This window comes from Silurus aristotelis, assembly GCF_946808225.1.
Source record: "Silurus aristotelis genome assembly, chromosome: 24".
Lineage (NCBI taxonomy): Eukaryota > Metazoa > Chordata > Actinopteri > Siluriformes > Siluridae > Silurus > Silurus aristotelis.
In genome coordinates this window covers 5,321,477-5,340,457 of record NC_139597.1, presented here as the reverse complement: position 1 = coordinate 5,340,457, position 18,981 = coordinate 5,321,477, and the positions used below count along the sequence as shown (strand labels likewise).

Here is an 18,981-nt window from a genome sequence, read left to right as displayed (position 1 = left end):
TGTATTAATTTGTATGAAGTAAAGAGGTTTGCATTAGATTGTTTTAATCCCCCTCCCACTCGCTCCCCAAGAAATTCTTCCTGGGTTATTTTTGTTGCCCTTTATAGCTAAATAAAACCATTTGCACTGTGGCAGAGGGAACTGCGTTGTAACCAGCTCTGTTCGAGAGAGCGCTCTCAGAGCCGCAGTTTGCACATCACCATCCAAACCCTCTCAGATAGTTTAGAATCAGATCATTCGAGCATTTCAGTTCATAGAATATGTATAGTATAATATAGCATAAATAGCAAAAAAATGATTATATTACGATTAAATAGTATAATATGTAGCCTAGAGAAACACTGATCCTGTCAATTAAATGTCCTATGTAACATTATGTATGGCTGTTAATAGATAAAACCGCTTAAAGTTAGCAATTACCAACAGCTTTTGGTTTAGCTATGGAAAAGACAACTACTTAACTAGTCAACTTTTTGAATTAGTCGTAAAACTGCAACTTCTACTATACATTCTGGATATATAGTCCTCCTTCCTTTAAACTTTTTATACAATGATTTCTCAGGGAGTTTTTTCTTGGCACTATTGGACCTGGATTGTTCAGTTATACATCTGGATTTCTGTCAATTTGTGAAAATTGACAAAGCACTATACCAATAAATCAAATTTACTGAAATGTACTGTGTACATAGATTAAATGTTACAGAGCAAAACTAGTATCAAATTAATCATAATACTCTTTGTAGTCACTTTTACTATCCCCTCGGGATCAAGTAAGTACATATGTACATATGTATTTATCCGTCCGTCCGTCCATCTATCTATCTATCTATCTATCTATCTATCTATCTATCTATCTATCTATCTATCTATCTATCTATCTATCTATCTATCTATCTATCTATCTATCTATCTATCCACCCCACTCTTATTCACCTTAACTGTTGATCTGTGTAAAGCTGCTTTAAAACAATGTCTGTTGTGAAAAGCGCTATACAAATAAACTTAACTTGACTTGACTTGACTATAAGAACCAATTGTTCTACTTGGCAATCAATCAAATTACTTTTTTTACACAAAGCACACACTTTGCCTCAACTAAGTCACATGTCTGTTACACAATACTGCTATTTAAACTCTGGTTTATTATTCACAAGAAGACTTACACAAATATCCTACACTTTCCTAGTTTGCAAAAACAGGCTATGTATTGGATGCAATAGGCTATGTAATATTTTGTCATACCAGGAAGGGCTGTGCTGTTATTGAAAGGATTTGCATAATACAGCAATAAGAAGTGAAACAGGAGCAGTGATCGTCAGAGTTAATGAGTGACTGGCAGTAAGGTGGGTTTCAGAGAGCTGGGTGACAGGATTAGAAGCTGTTATACACATTTCACAACTTGGGAGTTCAGAGCAGTGCAGTTGGTGTGCATATCTGTAAAAGGTAGGTTTTGCTTAAACTCTTTTCTGGTCAAATTAATAGTATTTCTTTACTCAACTTAGTGAAAGTAATTTTCTATTTATTGGTTTATTTCAATTCGATTATACAAAGAAAATGTACTGAATTCATAAACTGATATTGGATATTGGATATTAAATACTGTATAAAACTATATAATATATTCCTGATGCATCTAACAATCTCTGGAATTGTATAAACACTGTCAGTGTGAATTCAATAGGCTTTGCTTGTGCGCTGTTTGAACACAGAGTCATTGTTAATAAAAATAGGATTGCCCTGACTTTGGTACAGCTGATGCAATATTTGGGTTTACTGTGTCTCCCTTTCTGCCACATGCAGCTGACAGCTTCACAAGAAGACCACATAAGAGCAAGGATGTCACACACAATGGGCGGGAATAGTTTCTTAGAGATTATCATGCGGAAACGGGATGGCGGTCAGCTGAGCGCAGAGGACATCCACACCTTTGTAGGAGGAGTCAAATCACGTACTATTCAGGATAGTCAAATAGGTGAGACTCATTACACACTGATAACCTTCTCAGTCTCACCCAAGATAAGCACGTGAGCAGAGTGTAAAAAGATTCGCCATAAACGTTTAAACCAACACTCAAAGGTAACGAGAATAACATTGATTATGTCACTACAATTGGTGGGATATCTCATTATACTGATGGGATATAGACACCAATCAGGCATAATATTATGACATTGTAACATTATGAGCGGTGAATATGTAAGTGAATGACACTGTTTATCTCTTCATCATGGTACCTGTTAGTGGGTGAGATATATAAGGCAGCAAGTGAACATTTGGTTATTAAGGTTAATGTGTTAGAAGCAGGAAAAATGGGCAAGCATAAGGACTCGAGTGAGTTTGATAAGGATTAAAATATAATGTCTAGACGACTGGGTCAGAGCATCTCCAAATCTGCAGTTCTTGTGGGATGTTCCAGGTCTGCATTGATCGGTATCTATCAAAAGTGGTTCAAGGAAGGGACCGTGGTGAACCAGTGACAGGGTCATGGGAAGCGAAGATTCATGATACACGTGGGGAGTGAAGCCTGGTCCATGTAGTCCGATCCAACAGACGAGCTTCTGTAGCTCAAATTGCTGAAGAAGTTAATGCTGGTAATGCTTGAAGGGTCAGAACTGTTTTGGCAGTAAATAGGGGGACCAACACAATATTAGGCAGGTGGTCATAATGTTTTGCCTGATAGATGTATCGGGCAACAGTCATGCGAACAGCCACTTCTTGACATTTTGAAATCCCCAGATTTCAGTTAGACTGAGCTACTGTGCAATGTGCTGAACAAATACTTTTGATCCATGGGCCCCACCTTGCAACTTACAGGACTTAAAGGATCTGGTACTAATGTTTTGACGCCAGATACCACAGCACACCAGAGGACTTGTGGAGTCTCGATGAGTCAGAGCTGTTTGGGTGGCACAAAGTGAACCTACACAATATTAAAGAGCTGGTTTTGACATTCTACATATGCCATTTCTACATCATTGAACATTTAAAGTCTCTGACATGGAGGAGTTTGGGTTGAATCTATAATGATCTCAGATGTTGGGCTAATTGATGTGTTGCTCAGGAGCACCTGTTTCCATAACTCCAATTGACTGTAGAAGGCTGTAGAAAGGACATTGCTCCTAATCACACATTATGGTGCTCGTGATCGTTCTCATTCTCCAGTGTTTGTCATTTTTTAATGATTTATAATTACACTTTTGTTGTCACCCAGATGAGGATTGGTTCCCCTTTTTGAGTCTGGTTCCTCTCAAGGTTCCTTCCTCATACATCTTATATATAAATGTTTGCTTTATAGTTCTTTCATTCTGTGAAGCTGCTTACAGACAATGTCCGTTGTGAAAAGCACTATAGAAATAAACTGAATTGAATTGAACTTTCGAAAATGTGCGGTGGCCTCACAAAATTGAAGGTATGATTTAATCCCGTGTATAAAGAAAAGTTTAAGAAAAGTTGATTCCATTTAAAATAATGAATATTTCTTACCAGGTATGATCCTGACTGAACAGATAGGTGCCTCTATAACCTTCTGTGTGCTTGGTTTATCATCAAGCCAAAGCCTAAATGTTATGTAAGAGTAAATGTTTATACAGTATCTAAATTCCAAGTAAGGGCCCATGTTTTACTTCTTAACTGAAATACTGAAAATTGAGAAATGCACTACAACAACAGTAATCTACTTAAAATTTCCAAAATGACATTAGTTACAATTTCATTCTTAACAATTAGGCAAATGCTATATATATATCTCTAACCATTTCCATTTCATATAACCATTTAGACCTAGAGAAATAAAATAAATTAAAACATGTGTTCTTTTCTGACCTTATGTATTTATCCCTGTAGCTTGTCTCTAATCTAGATTATCTCTAGCTACCTTCCAGATAAATAATTTATTGGTGTGTAACCGGATATTGGTAGAATTTATACTTTTTTCAAGTACCTTTTTTCTTTTGTTCAAAATACTTCATCTTGACTATGGTTCACCAATTACAAACCCTGTTCTGCCCACTTCATGTGCTATTTTATAAAGCTAGTCCAGATTAAATAACTACTTCAGAATTAATAAAAAGTGGAATTCGTGTGCATTTAAAAGGCAAGTTCAGCAATACTCTCAAATGTGAGTTATTTTTGTCAAGTCTGAACTTTAAGGTTAAATTCACTTTAATGAAAGGAAACTTTCAAGGTTACCTGATGCAATGCAAGGCTGGGACACCAGCAATCACAACTCAAAGGGAGGGTTGAAGGATGACATAATAAATAGGAGAAGGGTGAAGCAATTTTAGATATGATAGAAGAACTATTTGGAGAGAGAGCTGTGTTTACAGTTTTGGTATTTTTTTTTAGGTGCAATGCTTATGGCCATTTGGCAGAAGAGCATGGACAAAAAGGAAACCATGATGTTGACAAAGGAGATGATGACATCGGGTGAGGTTTTGCACTGGCCTGAGGAATGGACTGGCCTTGTGGTGGATAAACACTCGACGGGTGGAGTCGGGGACAAGGTCAGCATTCCACTGGCCCCTGCTCTGGCAGCTTGTGGGTGTAAGGTGAATAGAAGAGTTTCTCATTCATTCATTGCTTAATGTAAACAATACACAATTTTACACTAATATTCCAACAATAGTCCAAAAGTAAATTCAGAACTTGGTGTAGTTGGATTTTGATCTTTGCAGGTCCCTATGATAAGTGGACGTGGACTGGCACACACTGGAGGCACACTGGACAAACTGGAGTCCATCCCAGGGTTCAACATCCACTTATCAACAGAACGGGTACACGATGACCACCTGATATCATTAGTTACACCGCCGAAATGCTGAGGTCTCTATCTGATTAGTCAGATAGTGTTTATTAATATTACTGTTAAGGTTAATATAGTGAACCGCATGGTAAATCAAAAGTGTATTGTAATTCACTCGTTCTATTATCATTTTAACACAATAACAGCTGATGCATATTAAACTGTATTGTAGACATGCCATGTTATCATTGCCTAATAATATAGAGTGCCTTTCAAAAGTTTAGAAACATTGAGTCATATTGTTTCTGAGAAACACATGGATGTTCCTATTGTTTATATGCAAACAAATGAGGTAATTTAACAGAATTAATGTTCATCGGACTGTGACATTGTCAGCTATGACAGGTTCGACTTTACAAGTTTCTGTTTATATGTGGAGAGCATGCATGGAGAATTGAGGAGGTGGTTGCTCAATTAATAAAATGTTGGATTTTAATTAGAAGGTCATGAGTTCAAATCCCAACACCACTAACCTGCAACTGCTGGGCCCTTAAGCAAGACCCTTAAACCTCAACTGCTCAATGAGATAATTGTAAAGACATTTGCTATATGCTGTAAATGTAAAATCATTACATACATGTAGGTTAAATGTAGATTAATTATAAATGGAACACTAAACCAACATGGCTGCCATGGGTGCCAACTTCACCATACAAAACAATGACCCAAACTCTATATATAAATATAAGCTTTATTCAGAGAGTAAACAGGCAGCTGGAGAGTTATCTACGATAGAAATGCTTGCCCAGTCAACACACTTAAATCCTATTGAACTTGAAAGAGAGACTATTAGTTCAGCGACTAATTATGGCTATATGCTATATATAAAATTATATGGTATAACAAGTGAAAACAGGAACTAACTTGTAATCACTAAATGTAAAACTATAAACTGGGATATAATATACTAACACGTTGCTAGTGTTACACTTTGCTGGGTGTAGGAGAACATTCTGTTAGAAAATGAAACCAAATAAACTGATAAGATTACAAGTAATCAACAATTACTCCAAGTTGATTGTGTAGAATTTGCAGTCAAATTACATTTACTTATCAGTCTATCAATCACTTGTTATACTTTCTCTTTAGTAGATATAAAATGACCTTGGACAGTGCTGTGCCTGAACCCTATTCAGAGGTAGCATGTGTGTGTGTGTGTGTGTGTGTGTGTGTGTGTGTGTGTGTGTGTGTGTGTGTGTGTGTGTGTGTGTGTGTGTGTGTGTGTGTGTGTGTATGGGGGGGGGGTGTTCAGGTGAAGCAGATACTACAGGATGTAGGCTGTTGCATTGTGGGTCAGACAGAGACTCTGGTACCTGCAGATCGTGTCCTCTACGCTCACAGGGACATCACTGCTACTGTAGACAGTGTCCCACTTATCACCGGTGAGATCAACTAAAAAATGTAATTAACAAAACATACTGATAGCTTGTGTCTTGAATGCCCTGATGTTGTGTGTATATTTTTGTTACAGCATCAATAATGTCAAAGAAGGCAGCTGAGGGTCTAAGTGCACTTGTGTTGGATGTGAAGTTTGGTAAGGCTGCTCTCTACAAAGACATGGACAGCGCTCGAACACTTGCCCAGTCAATGGTGAGACATAGTGTGTATGAGAAAGAGAGAGAGAAAACAGACTTTGTTCTCAATAACCTTGGCTTTGTATCTCTAGGTTGCAGTGGGAAACAGTTTGGGTATAAAAACAGGGGCAGTGTTGAGCAGGATGGATGCTCCTATTGGCCGATGTGTGGGGAATTCCTTAGAGATATATGAAGCTTTGGAATGCCTCAAAGGGCGTGGACCTGATGACTTAAATAACCTGATTACATCACTGGGTAAGGAGGGTTCATGAAGTAACTTCAGTGGGACAATTTTTAAATGAATACTCATAGTTCTATATTTCTATATGTCACAATTACCTGTACTGAAAAAAAAAAAAAACTGAAACCTTTTAAACTTACTTAAATTAGAAATCAACACAGCATATATGAGGTACTATCAAAAAGTTTCAAGACTATCTGTTTACAAGAAAATACTTTATTTAGTTACGTTTCCACATTGTCACCCTTAAAATATGTGTGCGTCCAGAAGGCTAAGCTGTTCTTCAAATAAGAATAATAAGCCAAGAGATTGTGCCCTCTGAGTGGAATGATGGCATGTACCAAAAATGACCAGAATAGGGGCCCATGTATACGAAACAGATTAAATCGCATGTGATGCAGCATGAGGTGCCACCCTTCCTGGCAATAAGGGCAGATTCGCAAGAGGAAAGGAACTTGCAGATGACTAAATTGGGAAACAAATGTCAATGGTTTTACATAACCTCAAACACTGCTTATACAGCATTCCTGATGAAATCATAAACTATACAGATTTACATCAGCTAAGATGTCAATAGCCAACTGCCCTTTGAATTGATATTTATTTTGAAACAAAAAGGTTTATTTCTTTTTGTTTCCTTTGCTTTCTATAATCCTACATACACTGCTACAGAAGCAGTAGTTAGACATGGAAAAATTATGTGGGAAAAAAAAAATTATTCTTTTTGAAGCAGATTTGTTTTCAGCTGACAGAGATTTTGTCATCAGGTAAAGGTAGAACATTCATCCATCCATTAATCCATTCATTAACTAATCAATATGAAGGTCAGCCCATGAAACAATCAATCTATACATCAATCCACAAGTACACTTGGCCTGGATTTGAAAGTAGTTTTCCATCTAATTTCCACCAGGCTTTTCCAAAACGTTCTTGACTCAGTGGATCCATCTGCTGGACTTGTGAATTCTAAGCTCTTAGAGTGTGTTATTATGTGCAGGTGGTTACTTGTTGCAGATGTGCGGGCGAGCAGCTACTCCAGAGGCTGGACAGAAAGCGATCAGTGAGGTCCTGATGAATGGAAAGGCCTTGCAACATTTCCAGGAAATGCTGCAGGCCCAAGGAGTGACTACAGATATAAGCCGATCCCTCTGCTCAGAAAAGGCTGAATACTTTAATCACCTGAGGCGTGCAAAGTACCAAACAGAGCTTAAGGCACCGGATGATGGTAATATATCTACAATATTTTATGTTCATTTGTAAATTTGTGGCTGACATTAAACATATAACTGTAGTACAAAAATGTATTATATATTTTTTTCATGGTGATATTATATAATTTCAGGCACAGTTTTAGACATAGACGGTATGACCATTGCCGTGGTGCTGCACAAGTTAGGAGCAGGTCGCACCAAACCTGGGGAGCCGATCAACCACAGTGTAGGAGCGGAGCTCCTGGTGGACTTGGGTCAACAGGTAAAGAAAGGTGAGTAGTAAAGTACCATAACATTGTGTGCAGGTAAATTTATGAAGGACACAATGCCAAGCATTAACTTCTTTGGCAGGTCAGTCCTGGATCAGAATCCATCATGACTGTGCAACATTGAGCTCCCACCAGCACGCTGACTTGCAGGAGGCTTTGGTTATTGGCAGTGGTGAAGGTTTTCAGAACAATGCTCGAGTGGTAGAGTTCATCCAACCAATCTGATGTCTCATCTGATACAGCTGTTTTTTTCCCTAATCCGAGCACAGTGCACTTTTTCTGATTCATTTAACATTTTTGATACCGTATACTCGCTATACAGGTAGTTCCCAAGTTAAGATGGTTCGACCTATGATTTTTTAATATTACGATAGTGATATGACAAAATTGTTCAAACATTTTACTTTTCGGGTGATAGGCAAACAAAAAGTAGCATATATGCAATACGATACGATGGGACGATGCCAGGATGTACGCATCTCCCACCTTTTGAGATGCCTCATCCTCGCCAGCGGTCAACTGATGTACTGTAATTTGTTTAATTATTAACAAACCACAGTATACTACCCCATACTAATCACTGAAGACTCCTGGGTAGGCTGGGCCATGTTTAGACTTTCTCAAAGTTATGATTCGGTCATTGGAACACATCTTCATTGTAAGTCGGGGACTACCTGTATATACTCTTGATTGTTTATACAGTAAAACAGGTTGCATAGGTATCCACAGCCATTACAAATTTTTCCTTTTATTGTTACAATCTGAAACAGAAATGGACCTTCTACTATATTAACCTTAAAAACAAGTGTGGGAAAAAAATCTGTATTTTTTTACATGTCGCAATTAAAATGTACTGCTTGTACTTGCATATCTCTATAGTATGTATCGGTATCTACCTCAGGTGCTAAATTCAGCTATTGACCCCTTGAATTTGGTGCAACCAGTTACCAGCAGAGCTGAATGGAGCGTACCTGTGTGCAATGCAAGTGACATCAAGTGATCTCAAACTGAATAGACTTGATCATTACTACTAGTTTCAGGCTGAAACATAAAAAAATTCATGATATACGTTTTTTTTTTATAATTCAGTGAAATTCCTTAATTTTTAAAGATTGAACCCGATCAGTCTAAAAACATTAAAAAAAAGAAACAATTCTGATTTTATGATTAGTATTTAGTTTCATTGAACTAAATGGAAATTTAAAAACAGAGGAGTGGTTTCTGTATATTTTCTAATCCGGTCGTTGTTGGGTCTCTGTTTGATGATGGCCTGAGGGTGTTTTTTCCTCTCACACAAACCATATAAACACGTATTATAACAGCGAACAGGGACTAAATTTTAAATAGGATTTTCCAAAAGCACATAAAAATCTTAGGTGTCCACAAACTTCTATTCAGTGTATTTGTATTGAGAATTATACTGGAGAATGATGAATGATACTGTGATGAAGTTTATTGTCTGTGCAATGATGACTACTGTCTGGGATTAACTGTGGTGTTTTATTTACCCTTTGTATTTCTAAACTTTAAGAGTATTTATCATTTGTAACACTTACTATATATGTATATGATGCATTTATTTTAGGTAACAGTTTCTTTTTTTTCCCAGCTGTATTTTGTGGGAAGAAAGTATAAGGGTTGAATTTTTATGAAGGGTATAAGGGTTTTATATATATTCATATATTTGCTTAACTTGCATGAATAATAACAGCATGAGGACATTAAGAGCATTCGTATAATTTCCGTAAATACGTTTTTTTGTCTGTACTCGGTAACAGGTTTGTATTTGTGATGTCGGTATTCAAAATTAACATTAATGAAAATTATAATGAAATTAAAGGGGAAAAAATTCCAAAGGCACTTTTCTCCTCCTCGTGATCTTTAGATGATGCAACTTTTCTTTGTGTTTTTTTCAATCACAAAAAACATTTATGACGTCACCTCATGTAGAAGGTAGCCAAATCACTAAGTGCTAGTTTCCAACTACACTAGTTAGGCTGTTTTTTGCGAGGTACACATACCATGATAAACTACATACTATAAATTATTATGCAGCTAAAAGAAATATCGTTGCTCTATGCGTAAAAGCATAGCGGGCAACACAGTACAACCTACAGTTATTAACCCATTTCATTAAATGCATTAGTCTTTACTCTCCTCATTACGAGATGAGTAATAGAGCTGCATACACACTTTATCTTTTACACCAATTTAACAAATTCAGCAATCAAAACCAATTTAAAACAAAGCGAGCGCTCTACACTGATTGGTGGATTGCTTTGTGATTGACTAGTTAAGTTTTTATCCTTATAAATAATAGTGGAACGACAGATTTCAAAAAATGTAGTTAAGTAAAAAAGATTTGACTTTGAAATGTAGTGAAATTAAAGTAAAAGTCTCCCCAAATGGAAATACTTAAGTAAAGTATAGATACGTGAAATAGCTACTAAAGTACAGTAACGAATTAAATGTACGTACTTCGTTAAAGTCCACCGCTGCTGTCGTCATATTTTTTTTATTTGGTGCCTATTTTTGCCTTGAGGTGGCAGCAGAGGATCTTTTTTGTAGGCCGAGATCTCTTACATAAGTTACGGTGGCCGAGAAGTGCAAAACACATTAACAAATCCAAAAACAAATTAACAAATCCAAAGAGACACCTGTCATTCAAAATATACAGGAAGTATGAAATCTTATAACTTTGTTTCTTGTACATGTGTAAAGTTCTCCGTTTACTTTAAACTATTTTTATTATTTCGATTAGTGCACCTTCAAATATAAAAAATAAAAGTAAACATTGGCAAGCAAGAAGATTGAATTAATTCAAAACTAAAAAAAAAAGGTATAGTTTGTGAATGGAAACTTACAGATCATTGGACGAGACACCTGTCATTCAAGATATATTTCCATTCACAAACTATACCTACCTTTTCCTGTTTGTCTGATTTTTGTCGTTGTGTTTTCAGATTTGTTCATTTGTTTTCGGATTTTTCTTGTTTTGTTTTTGCATTTGTTAATTTGTTTTCGGATTTGTTTATGTGTTTTGCACTTCTCTGCCACCGTAATAAGTGCTTCTTATTTTATAATTCAAGCAGTAATTGGTGGTATTACAAAGAGTTTTTGAAAAAAAAGGAGAATTAATTATATTAAACAATATACTGTGAATCAAAACAATTCAATAGGGTACTAATAGATTCATTATTAAAACAGAAAAAGTGAAGGGATTAGACAAGGAAACAACAAAGAAACCAAGGGTCATGTTTACCATCGTACTACCACCACCATGCTTCATTGTTAGGATGATGTTCTCAGTGAGTTGAATTGGTTTTCTGTGAGATACCAAGCCAAAAAATAAATAAATAAATAAATAAATAAAAGATTTCAGACATCAGACTAAAATAAAACTTTTCCCACATATTTGTACCAAACAAGATTTCATAAAAGCCAGCTTTGTGATGTGCAAAAGATTTCCTGTGAACAGCATCCGACACCATCTGAGCTGTGGATTTCTCCAGATCCTTCTCGGTCTTTTAGCTGCTACTCTGACTAAGCCGGTGTTTTACTCAGGCTTTTGTTGGATGACCACATCCAGGCACAGTCACACTTGAGACATTCTTTTCAATGTTTTAAAAGAAGATTTGAAGCTACGCTGCAGGATGTTTAAACTTTGAGATATTTTATCACAAAACCATGACACTTTTTCCAGAACTTTGTCCCAGACATGTTTTGATAGCTCCTCTCTTCATGAAACTGTTTGTTTAAGTTCCCTAACATACTCTGGGGGGCCTTCCAAGAACAGGTATATTTACACTGACATTATGTGACAAACTCTTATCAGGATATTTACACAGTATACAGTTATCACTGTTTCAGTCTGTAGCCTTCTATATGTTCAACATGAGCAGTTTCTAAATTTCACTTTAAATCATAAATCAACACATTTACTCTATAAACGTTTACCATTTATTTTCTCATTTTCACATGTACAAAAAAACAGGCATTTAAAAAAAAGTGAAAAATTTCTATTCCATTTCTACAGATACAAAATCCAGGAAGGGGGATTCCACTAAAAAACACTGTGGATGGGGTTTGAATGAGTCTGTACTTTTACACACTGGGGAAACTTAGTGCACTATGGAGTTCAGTGGTTCAGCCCTTATATTGCCGAGATCCAGTGCAGAGTCTGTTTCATCGTCGATTTCACCAATAACAGCCCTGCAACACAAACACAGATGTAACTTCTTCCACTGGACATTTCTAAAACAGCTAATCAGACGAACGTGAAGCAATACCACATCTGCTTATGTTTACACGTGTTGTGGTCTAAAAAAATTGTTTTTTTTTTTTGTTTTTTTTTTACTATACATAGGTCTGAAATTTATACTCCACTTCTTCCCAACTTTTAAATCTTAATAGACACCAAGAGTGAAAATATATGGGGGGAAAATTCAACACTTTAAAAGTATGAAATTAATTACTTAACGATTAAGAAATTATATAAGAAGAGAGATGGATTCCTAACAAATCTGCAAAAATACTGATCAAATCTGTTAATGTAATACACTGCGAATAAACAGGCATTTACTGGTCACATATGTTAGAAATCTGGGGTAAAAGCAAAGTCTCAGCAGTGATACAGCGCCCCTGGAGCAGACAGCATTAAGGGCCTTGCTCAAGAGCCAAAAAAGAAGCAGCTGGGCAATACTGGGGCTTGAATTACCAACTTTCTGATCAGTAACCCAGAGCCTTAATCTATGATCTACCATTAGCACTGTGCAAACAGACAAGTGCTGATAATTATGCAAATATATGTACATCTAACAAATAAATAAGCCTGTGCAGTAAAGATTAAGCTGTTGAGCAAGTACAGTATATATACACAGTCTGCTTTGCGATGGCTTTTCTGACACAACAGGATCTTTGCAGGTAGACATTAAGCTTAAATCAAGATTTAGTGTCTCATATATATATATATATATATATATATATATATATATATATATATATATATATATATATATATATATATATATATATACACATACATATACATACATACAGTGAGGAAAATAAGTATTTGAACACCCTGCTATTTTGCAAGTTCTCCCACTTAGAAATCATGAAGGGGTCTGAAATTGTCATCGTAGGTGCATGTCCACTGTGAGAGACATAATCTAAAAAAAAAAAAAAAAATCCAGAAATCACAATGTATGATTTTTTAACTATTTATTTGTATGATACAGCTGCAAATAAGTATTTGAACACCTGAGAAAGTCAATGTTAATATTTGGTACAGTAGCCTTTGTTTGCAATTACAGAGGTCAAACGTTTCCTGTAGTTTTTCACCAGGTTTGCACACACTGCAGGAGGGATTTTGGCCCACTCCTCCACACAGATCTTCTCTAGATCAGTCAGGTTTCTGGCCTGTCTCTGAGAAACACGGAGTTTGAGCTTCCTCCAAAGATTCTCTATTGGGTTTAGGTCTGGAGACTGGCTAGGCCACGCCAGAACCTTGATATGCTTCTTACAGAGCCACTCCTTGGTTATCCTGGCTGTGTGCTTCAGGTCATTGTCATGTTGGAAGAACCAGCCTCGACCCATCTTCAATGCTCTAACTGAGGGAAGGAGGTTGTTCCCCAAAATCTCACAATACATGGCCCCGGTCATCCTCTCCTTAATACAGTGCAGTCGCCCTGTCCCATGTGCAGAAAAACACTCCCAAAGCATGATGCTACCACCCCCATGCTTCACAGTAGGGATGGTGTTCTTGGGATGGTACTCATCATTCTTCTTCCTCCAAACAAGTTTAGTGGAATTTTGACCCAAAAGTTCTATTTTGGTCTCATCGGACCACATGACTTTCTCCCATGACTCCTCTTGATCATCCAAATGGTCATTGGCAAAATTAAGACGTGCCTGGACATGTGCTGGTTTAAGCAGGGGAACCTTCCGTGCCATGCATGATTTCAAACCATGACGTCTTAGTGTATTACCAACAGTAACCTTGGAAATGGTGGTCCCAGCTCTTTTCAGGTCATTGACCAGCTCCTCCCGTGTGGTTCTGGGCTGATTTCTCACCTTCCTTAGGATCATTGAGACCCCACGAGGTGAGATCTTGCATGGAGCCCCAGTCCGAGGGAGATTGACAGTCATGTTTAGCTTCTTCCATTTTCTAATGATTGCTCCAACAGTGGACCTTTTTTCACCAAGCTGCTTGGCAATTTCCCCGTAGCCTTTCCAGCCTTGTGGAGGTGTACAATTTTGTCTCTAGTGTCTTTGGACAGCTCTTTGGTCTTGGCCATGTTAGTAGTTGGATTCTTACTGATTGTATGGGGTGGACAGGTGTCTTTATGCAGCTAACGACCTCAAACAGGTGAATCTAATTTAGGATAATAAATGTAGTGGAGGTGGACATTTTAAAGGCAGACTAACAGGTCTTTGAGGGTCAGAATTCTAGCTGATAGACAGGTGTTCAAATACTTATTTGCAGCTGTATCATACAAATAAATAGTTTAAAAATCATATATTGTGATTTCTGGATTTTTTTTTAGATTATGTCTCTCACAGTGGACATGCACCTACGATGACAATTTCAGACCCCTCCATGATTTCTAAGTGGGAGAACTTGCAAAATAGCCGGTTGTTCAAATACGTATTTTCCTCACTGTATATGTTTACTTTTCCTTAAAAGTATATGATTGGTGGTTGATAAATATTTCGGTGAATACCCAAGATTTTTTCATCAATTCTTTCCAGAATCCAGGTGCCACAACCTCAAACAGGTTTTTTCAAAACCCACAGCACCTTTCTTCTAGAAACACTACGATTAAACTTTTAGCTATTGGGTTACACTCCAAATTGTTGTTGTAACCTGGTGATGGAGTCGATTTACTTACACATTATCTCCTCGAACGATGTACAGTCCCAGCACAACCTGCTCCACTCCCTGGGAGGAGCTGAACACACGCTCGTGGCTTTCATCCAAGATGAGGTTGATCGTCTGGTCAAAGCCTTTCAGCGTTCCCTGAAAAAAAGTTATAGAGGTGAGCACATCATTCTTTAGCTGTCACTATTAACCAGGGGTGGGACGGAATGACTGGTACGATAATGCACTCTAATCCGTGTTACTAAAGGAAACAATTGTTAATACCCACCGTTTTCCTTCACACTGTCATATACCGAACCCCGTGATGTCACAAAAACTATTTCTAGCTGCAGAATAGATTGCAATGTACTTTAGATTTCTTTGAAGTCTAAGTACAAAAAAAACAAACACTGCATAATACAGGGATCAGGATATCTAGCACAATTATGACACAATAAACTTTCTTTTCGGCTTCTCCCGTTAGGGGTCGCCACAGCGGATGACACAATAAAGACACAAAAACAAAACGATTATGTCCTAGAAATAAGTATCACACCATATTACAGATACAAAGAAGACTATATATTCACACAACATAAACATAAAAACCTTTTTCACTTATGTATCTAAACATGAACTTTAGCATAGCAGAATATAGGAGTAAAAAACAATTAGTGCAACATATAGAATTTAGATAAAATAACACCATGAAAATATTAGAAGCAATCTTATCACCCACAAGTCATGTGAAAATATTTTACCCTTAATAATACGCTAAAAATGCACGCAGTATAACTGCAGATTAAAAAATTAACTCTGTTAACTCAAATGGCTGCAAGGTTCATCAACTGGAACAAACACTACCTCACAGTAGATAAAATACACATATAGCAAACACAATATAGAACACGTGCACTTTTGTCAGTGAAGTGTGCAGTGACCTGCACAACAATAAAATGTAGAAATAAATGATACTCACCACAATCATCCGTCCATCTGATGTAATAATGGCGACAGTCCCTTTACAGGCTGGTTAAGGACATTTAAAGAGCTTTGTGTATGAATAAATGCAAGAACAATGACCCAGATCAGGACTCTTCTCTATGCGAACAGAAAAATGTGAAATGTGAAAGAAAAAGTAAAGACTTGCTGAAACCGAAAGGATATTTAGTGCACGTGTTTGTACATTTCCAGTGTTTTGGTTTTCCCCCCCTTTCTGTTGTTTCATATCTTGAACATACACTATATAAGCACGTTTTTTGGACACCTGACCATAGGATTTCTATATGCTTTCTGAATATTCCATTCAACATATTGGTCCACTTTTGCTATTCTCATAAGGTCCACTTTTTTAGGGAAAAGGCTCCACACGATTTTGGAGTGTGCTTGTGGACATTGGTGCTCATTCAGACACAAAAAGGCAGGTACTGATGTAGGGTGAGGAGGCCTAAGGAGCAGTCAGCTTTCCACTTCCTATGACTCTATAGTGGTAGGAACTCTATAGCAGGCTACTCAAGGGCTTCCACTCCAACCCGTGTAAACCATATTTTCAAGAAGCTGGATTTGTGCAAAGGAACACTGTCATGCTGGACCAGGTTTGGCTCTCCTACTTCATGTGAAGGGAAAATTTTAAACCACCGCTTCCAGAGACATCTTACAACAGTGTGCCTCCACCATTGTGGGAACAGTTTGGGGAGGAACCCATGTGACCCCAAACAATTTATGTGCATACAGTGTATGTCTAAATGTTGTCCCTTGACTGTTAGTGGCAGTTTCCAATAATTCTTGTGACTCTTGAACTCACAAGAACAACATTTCAGGCTGAATAAATTGCATTCCCCACAGTGCTGCTTGGCAGTGTCATTTAACCCTCACATCATCTTTTATTAAAGAGAATGATGCAGCAGCGCTTTAGCATTTGGTTTTGTTTTTCCTCTCAGTTCCCTCACCTCATCAGCTTCAACCTTAATCCAATACAATCTACACCATCATGCTTATATTCACAAGAGTTTTGGAGCTGGAGTCTCTGCTCTAACTCAACTGTGCCCCATAGCTGCTTTGCATTCTGGGAATTCTGCATGTGGTGTCCCCTCTATTATACACTGTATTTCTTCAGAACATGACTAAATATGGTGCCTTTCAGTGTGCTTTTGTTTTTTAGGAACTTACAGAAAAACACTGACCATCATCTCGGAACACTATTGAACACTACTACAGTAAGCGGAACCATGTGATCCCACATCTGCTTACATCTCACAGGAGAACGATTAAGAATTATAACATATCGTAACACATTGCCCATCAAAGCACAAACAAACTTGTTGCTAATGCTGGAATTTCTCGAAATTATTAGCCACACTGAGCTGGAAGCGGAAATGAACGGAAATGACCATCTTGGGATGTCGATCAGTTCGATATCCCAAGTTCGACATCTACCTTGTACCCTGCCTCCTCTATTCTTAGTGCTGTACAAGTTCAGAGATAAATCATTTCAAATCAGTGCACCAGGACACTCAGAACTCAAACAGAGTCTCCATTTTATTGAGAATCCTTGAGTAAAATCCCAAACATTGCTTTTGTGTACTGCAAGATCTACATACTTGCATAAATGTGCAAACACCTTGTACAGCTCTAAAAACAGCGTGATGGGGGCACAGGGGACAGGGTGTAATTAGAGAAACACATCAAAAAGCTAGATTTCACAGTTGTCCATATGGGCATCACTGTGTATTAGTTATTTTAGATGGTTAGATGATCCAGAAATAAAGGAAGCACAAAACATTTATCCGCCCTTATCTAGGGAAACAACAATTCTCTCATTTATGCAAAGTGGTATCAAAAAGGTTTGAGACTAGTAACAGATGCCGGAATCCCACAGGCACCCACCCTACTTGCCGGATTTGGCTCCTGCAGACCAGACTTTCCCTATTGCAGAAGATCCAGTTTAAAGGTCACTACGTAGATCACTACAGAAATCCAGCGAGAATCGCAGAAGGTGCTTGACATGCTTTGAAAAGAAGTGGCAGGAACGCTGGGAGCGCTGTATTGCTGTGTGTAAACATAAATAAAGTATTTTCTTATAAACAGAGTTAGTCTTGAAACTATTTGATATCACCTCGTTCGACTTGAGACGTTGAGGGTCACTTGAACTGCCCAAGGATTCAACAGAGGCAGTTTGGTGGTGCTGGGATTTGAACTCACAACCTTCCAGTCAAGAGTCCAACACGTTAACCACTGAGCTACCACTTTCCCCCACAACACCTTCTTAGGTGGACCTATTTACAGTTATATCCAATTAGAACATCGTCTTCAGATCTGAAAAAGAGCTGGTCCACTGAGCCAGAATGCATTCGTGATTTGCTCCACCATCCACATACAAACAAAAATCATGAACACCACACACAAAGTCTCAAGATGAGCTGCATTTCCTTGGCTCCACTATTGCCTTTGTTTATGCAATAATGTTTAATTATATACCTACATACTTAACAACATACCAAACATGAACACACTAGCTAGACCTGAAAGGTTAGCAATTCCAATGCAAAAGCGGAGCTAGCTAGCAAGACTAGCATGCTACATATGTGTGTTTTTCTTAAAGCAGATTAATACCGCAAAAGAGGGGGAAAAAGGATACGGTTGATGTAACTCTCAAGAGCGGTCGACATCTCCACTAGTGTTTTCCCACTTAAAATCTACACAGAGTTTTTCTCAGGCTGGTAATGAATATAAACTGAATGCTAAATATTGCTGCTGCCGCTAATGTAGCCGGGAAGAATGTAGAAAAAGGCATGGCTAAGCAACGACCGAGCTCTTCATCCACAGGCCGGATTAATCGAGTGAAAAGTAGTCGTTCAAAATTGCCCTGAGGTGCTTTTTGTTTTACTTGTCACATGTACACCAATCATGCATGATATTATGACCACCTGTCTTATATTGTGTTGGTCACCTTTTGCTGCCAAAACAGTCGTAACTCGTCGAGAATTAACAGCATTAACTGCTTCAGCAGTTTGAGCTACAGAA

At 37.6% G+C, this 18,981-nt stretch overlaps 2 protein-coding genes across 2 annotated transcripts; one reads left to right on the top strand and one right to left on the bottom strand.

Moving 5' to 3' along the window:
* The first annotated feature begins 1,186 nt into the window (after positions 1-1,186).
* Positions 1,187-9,952, top strand: tymp (thymidine phosphorylase). The gene is made up of 10 exons (XM_083527764.1): positions 1,187-1,443; positions 1,801-1,972; positions 4,345-4,547; positions 4,674-4,772; positions 6,054-6,183; positions 6,273-6,391; positions 6,468-6,630; positions 7,614-7,841; positions 7,959-8,099; positions 8,179-9,952. The coding sequence occupies exons 2-10, from the start codon at positions 1,837-1,839 to the stop codon at positions 8,319-8,321; spliced, it is 1,362 nt and encodes a 453-aa protein (XP_083383890.1). The 5' UTR covers positions 1,187-1,443; positions 1,801-1,836; the 3' UTR covers positions 8,322-9,952.
* Positions 9,953-12,033: 2,081 nt separating this feature from the next.
* lsm8 (LSM8 homolog, U6 small nuclear RNA associated) lies at positions 12,034-18,758 on the bottom strand. The gene is made up of 4 exons (XM_083528747.1): positions 18,596-18,758; positions 15,938-15,978; positions 14,990-15,117; positions 12,034-12,308 (listed from the first exon to the last, which is right to left on the bottom strand). The coding sequence occupies exons 1-4, from the start codon at positions 18,624-18,626 to the stop codon at positions 12,218-12,220; spliced, it is 291 nt and encodes a 96-aa protein (XP_083384873.1). The 5' UTR covers positions 18,627-18,758; the 3' UTR covers positions 12,034-12,217.
* Between the last annotated feature and the right edge of the window lie 223 nt (positions 18,759-18,981).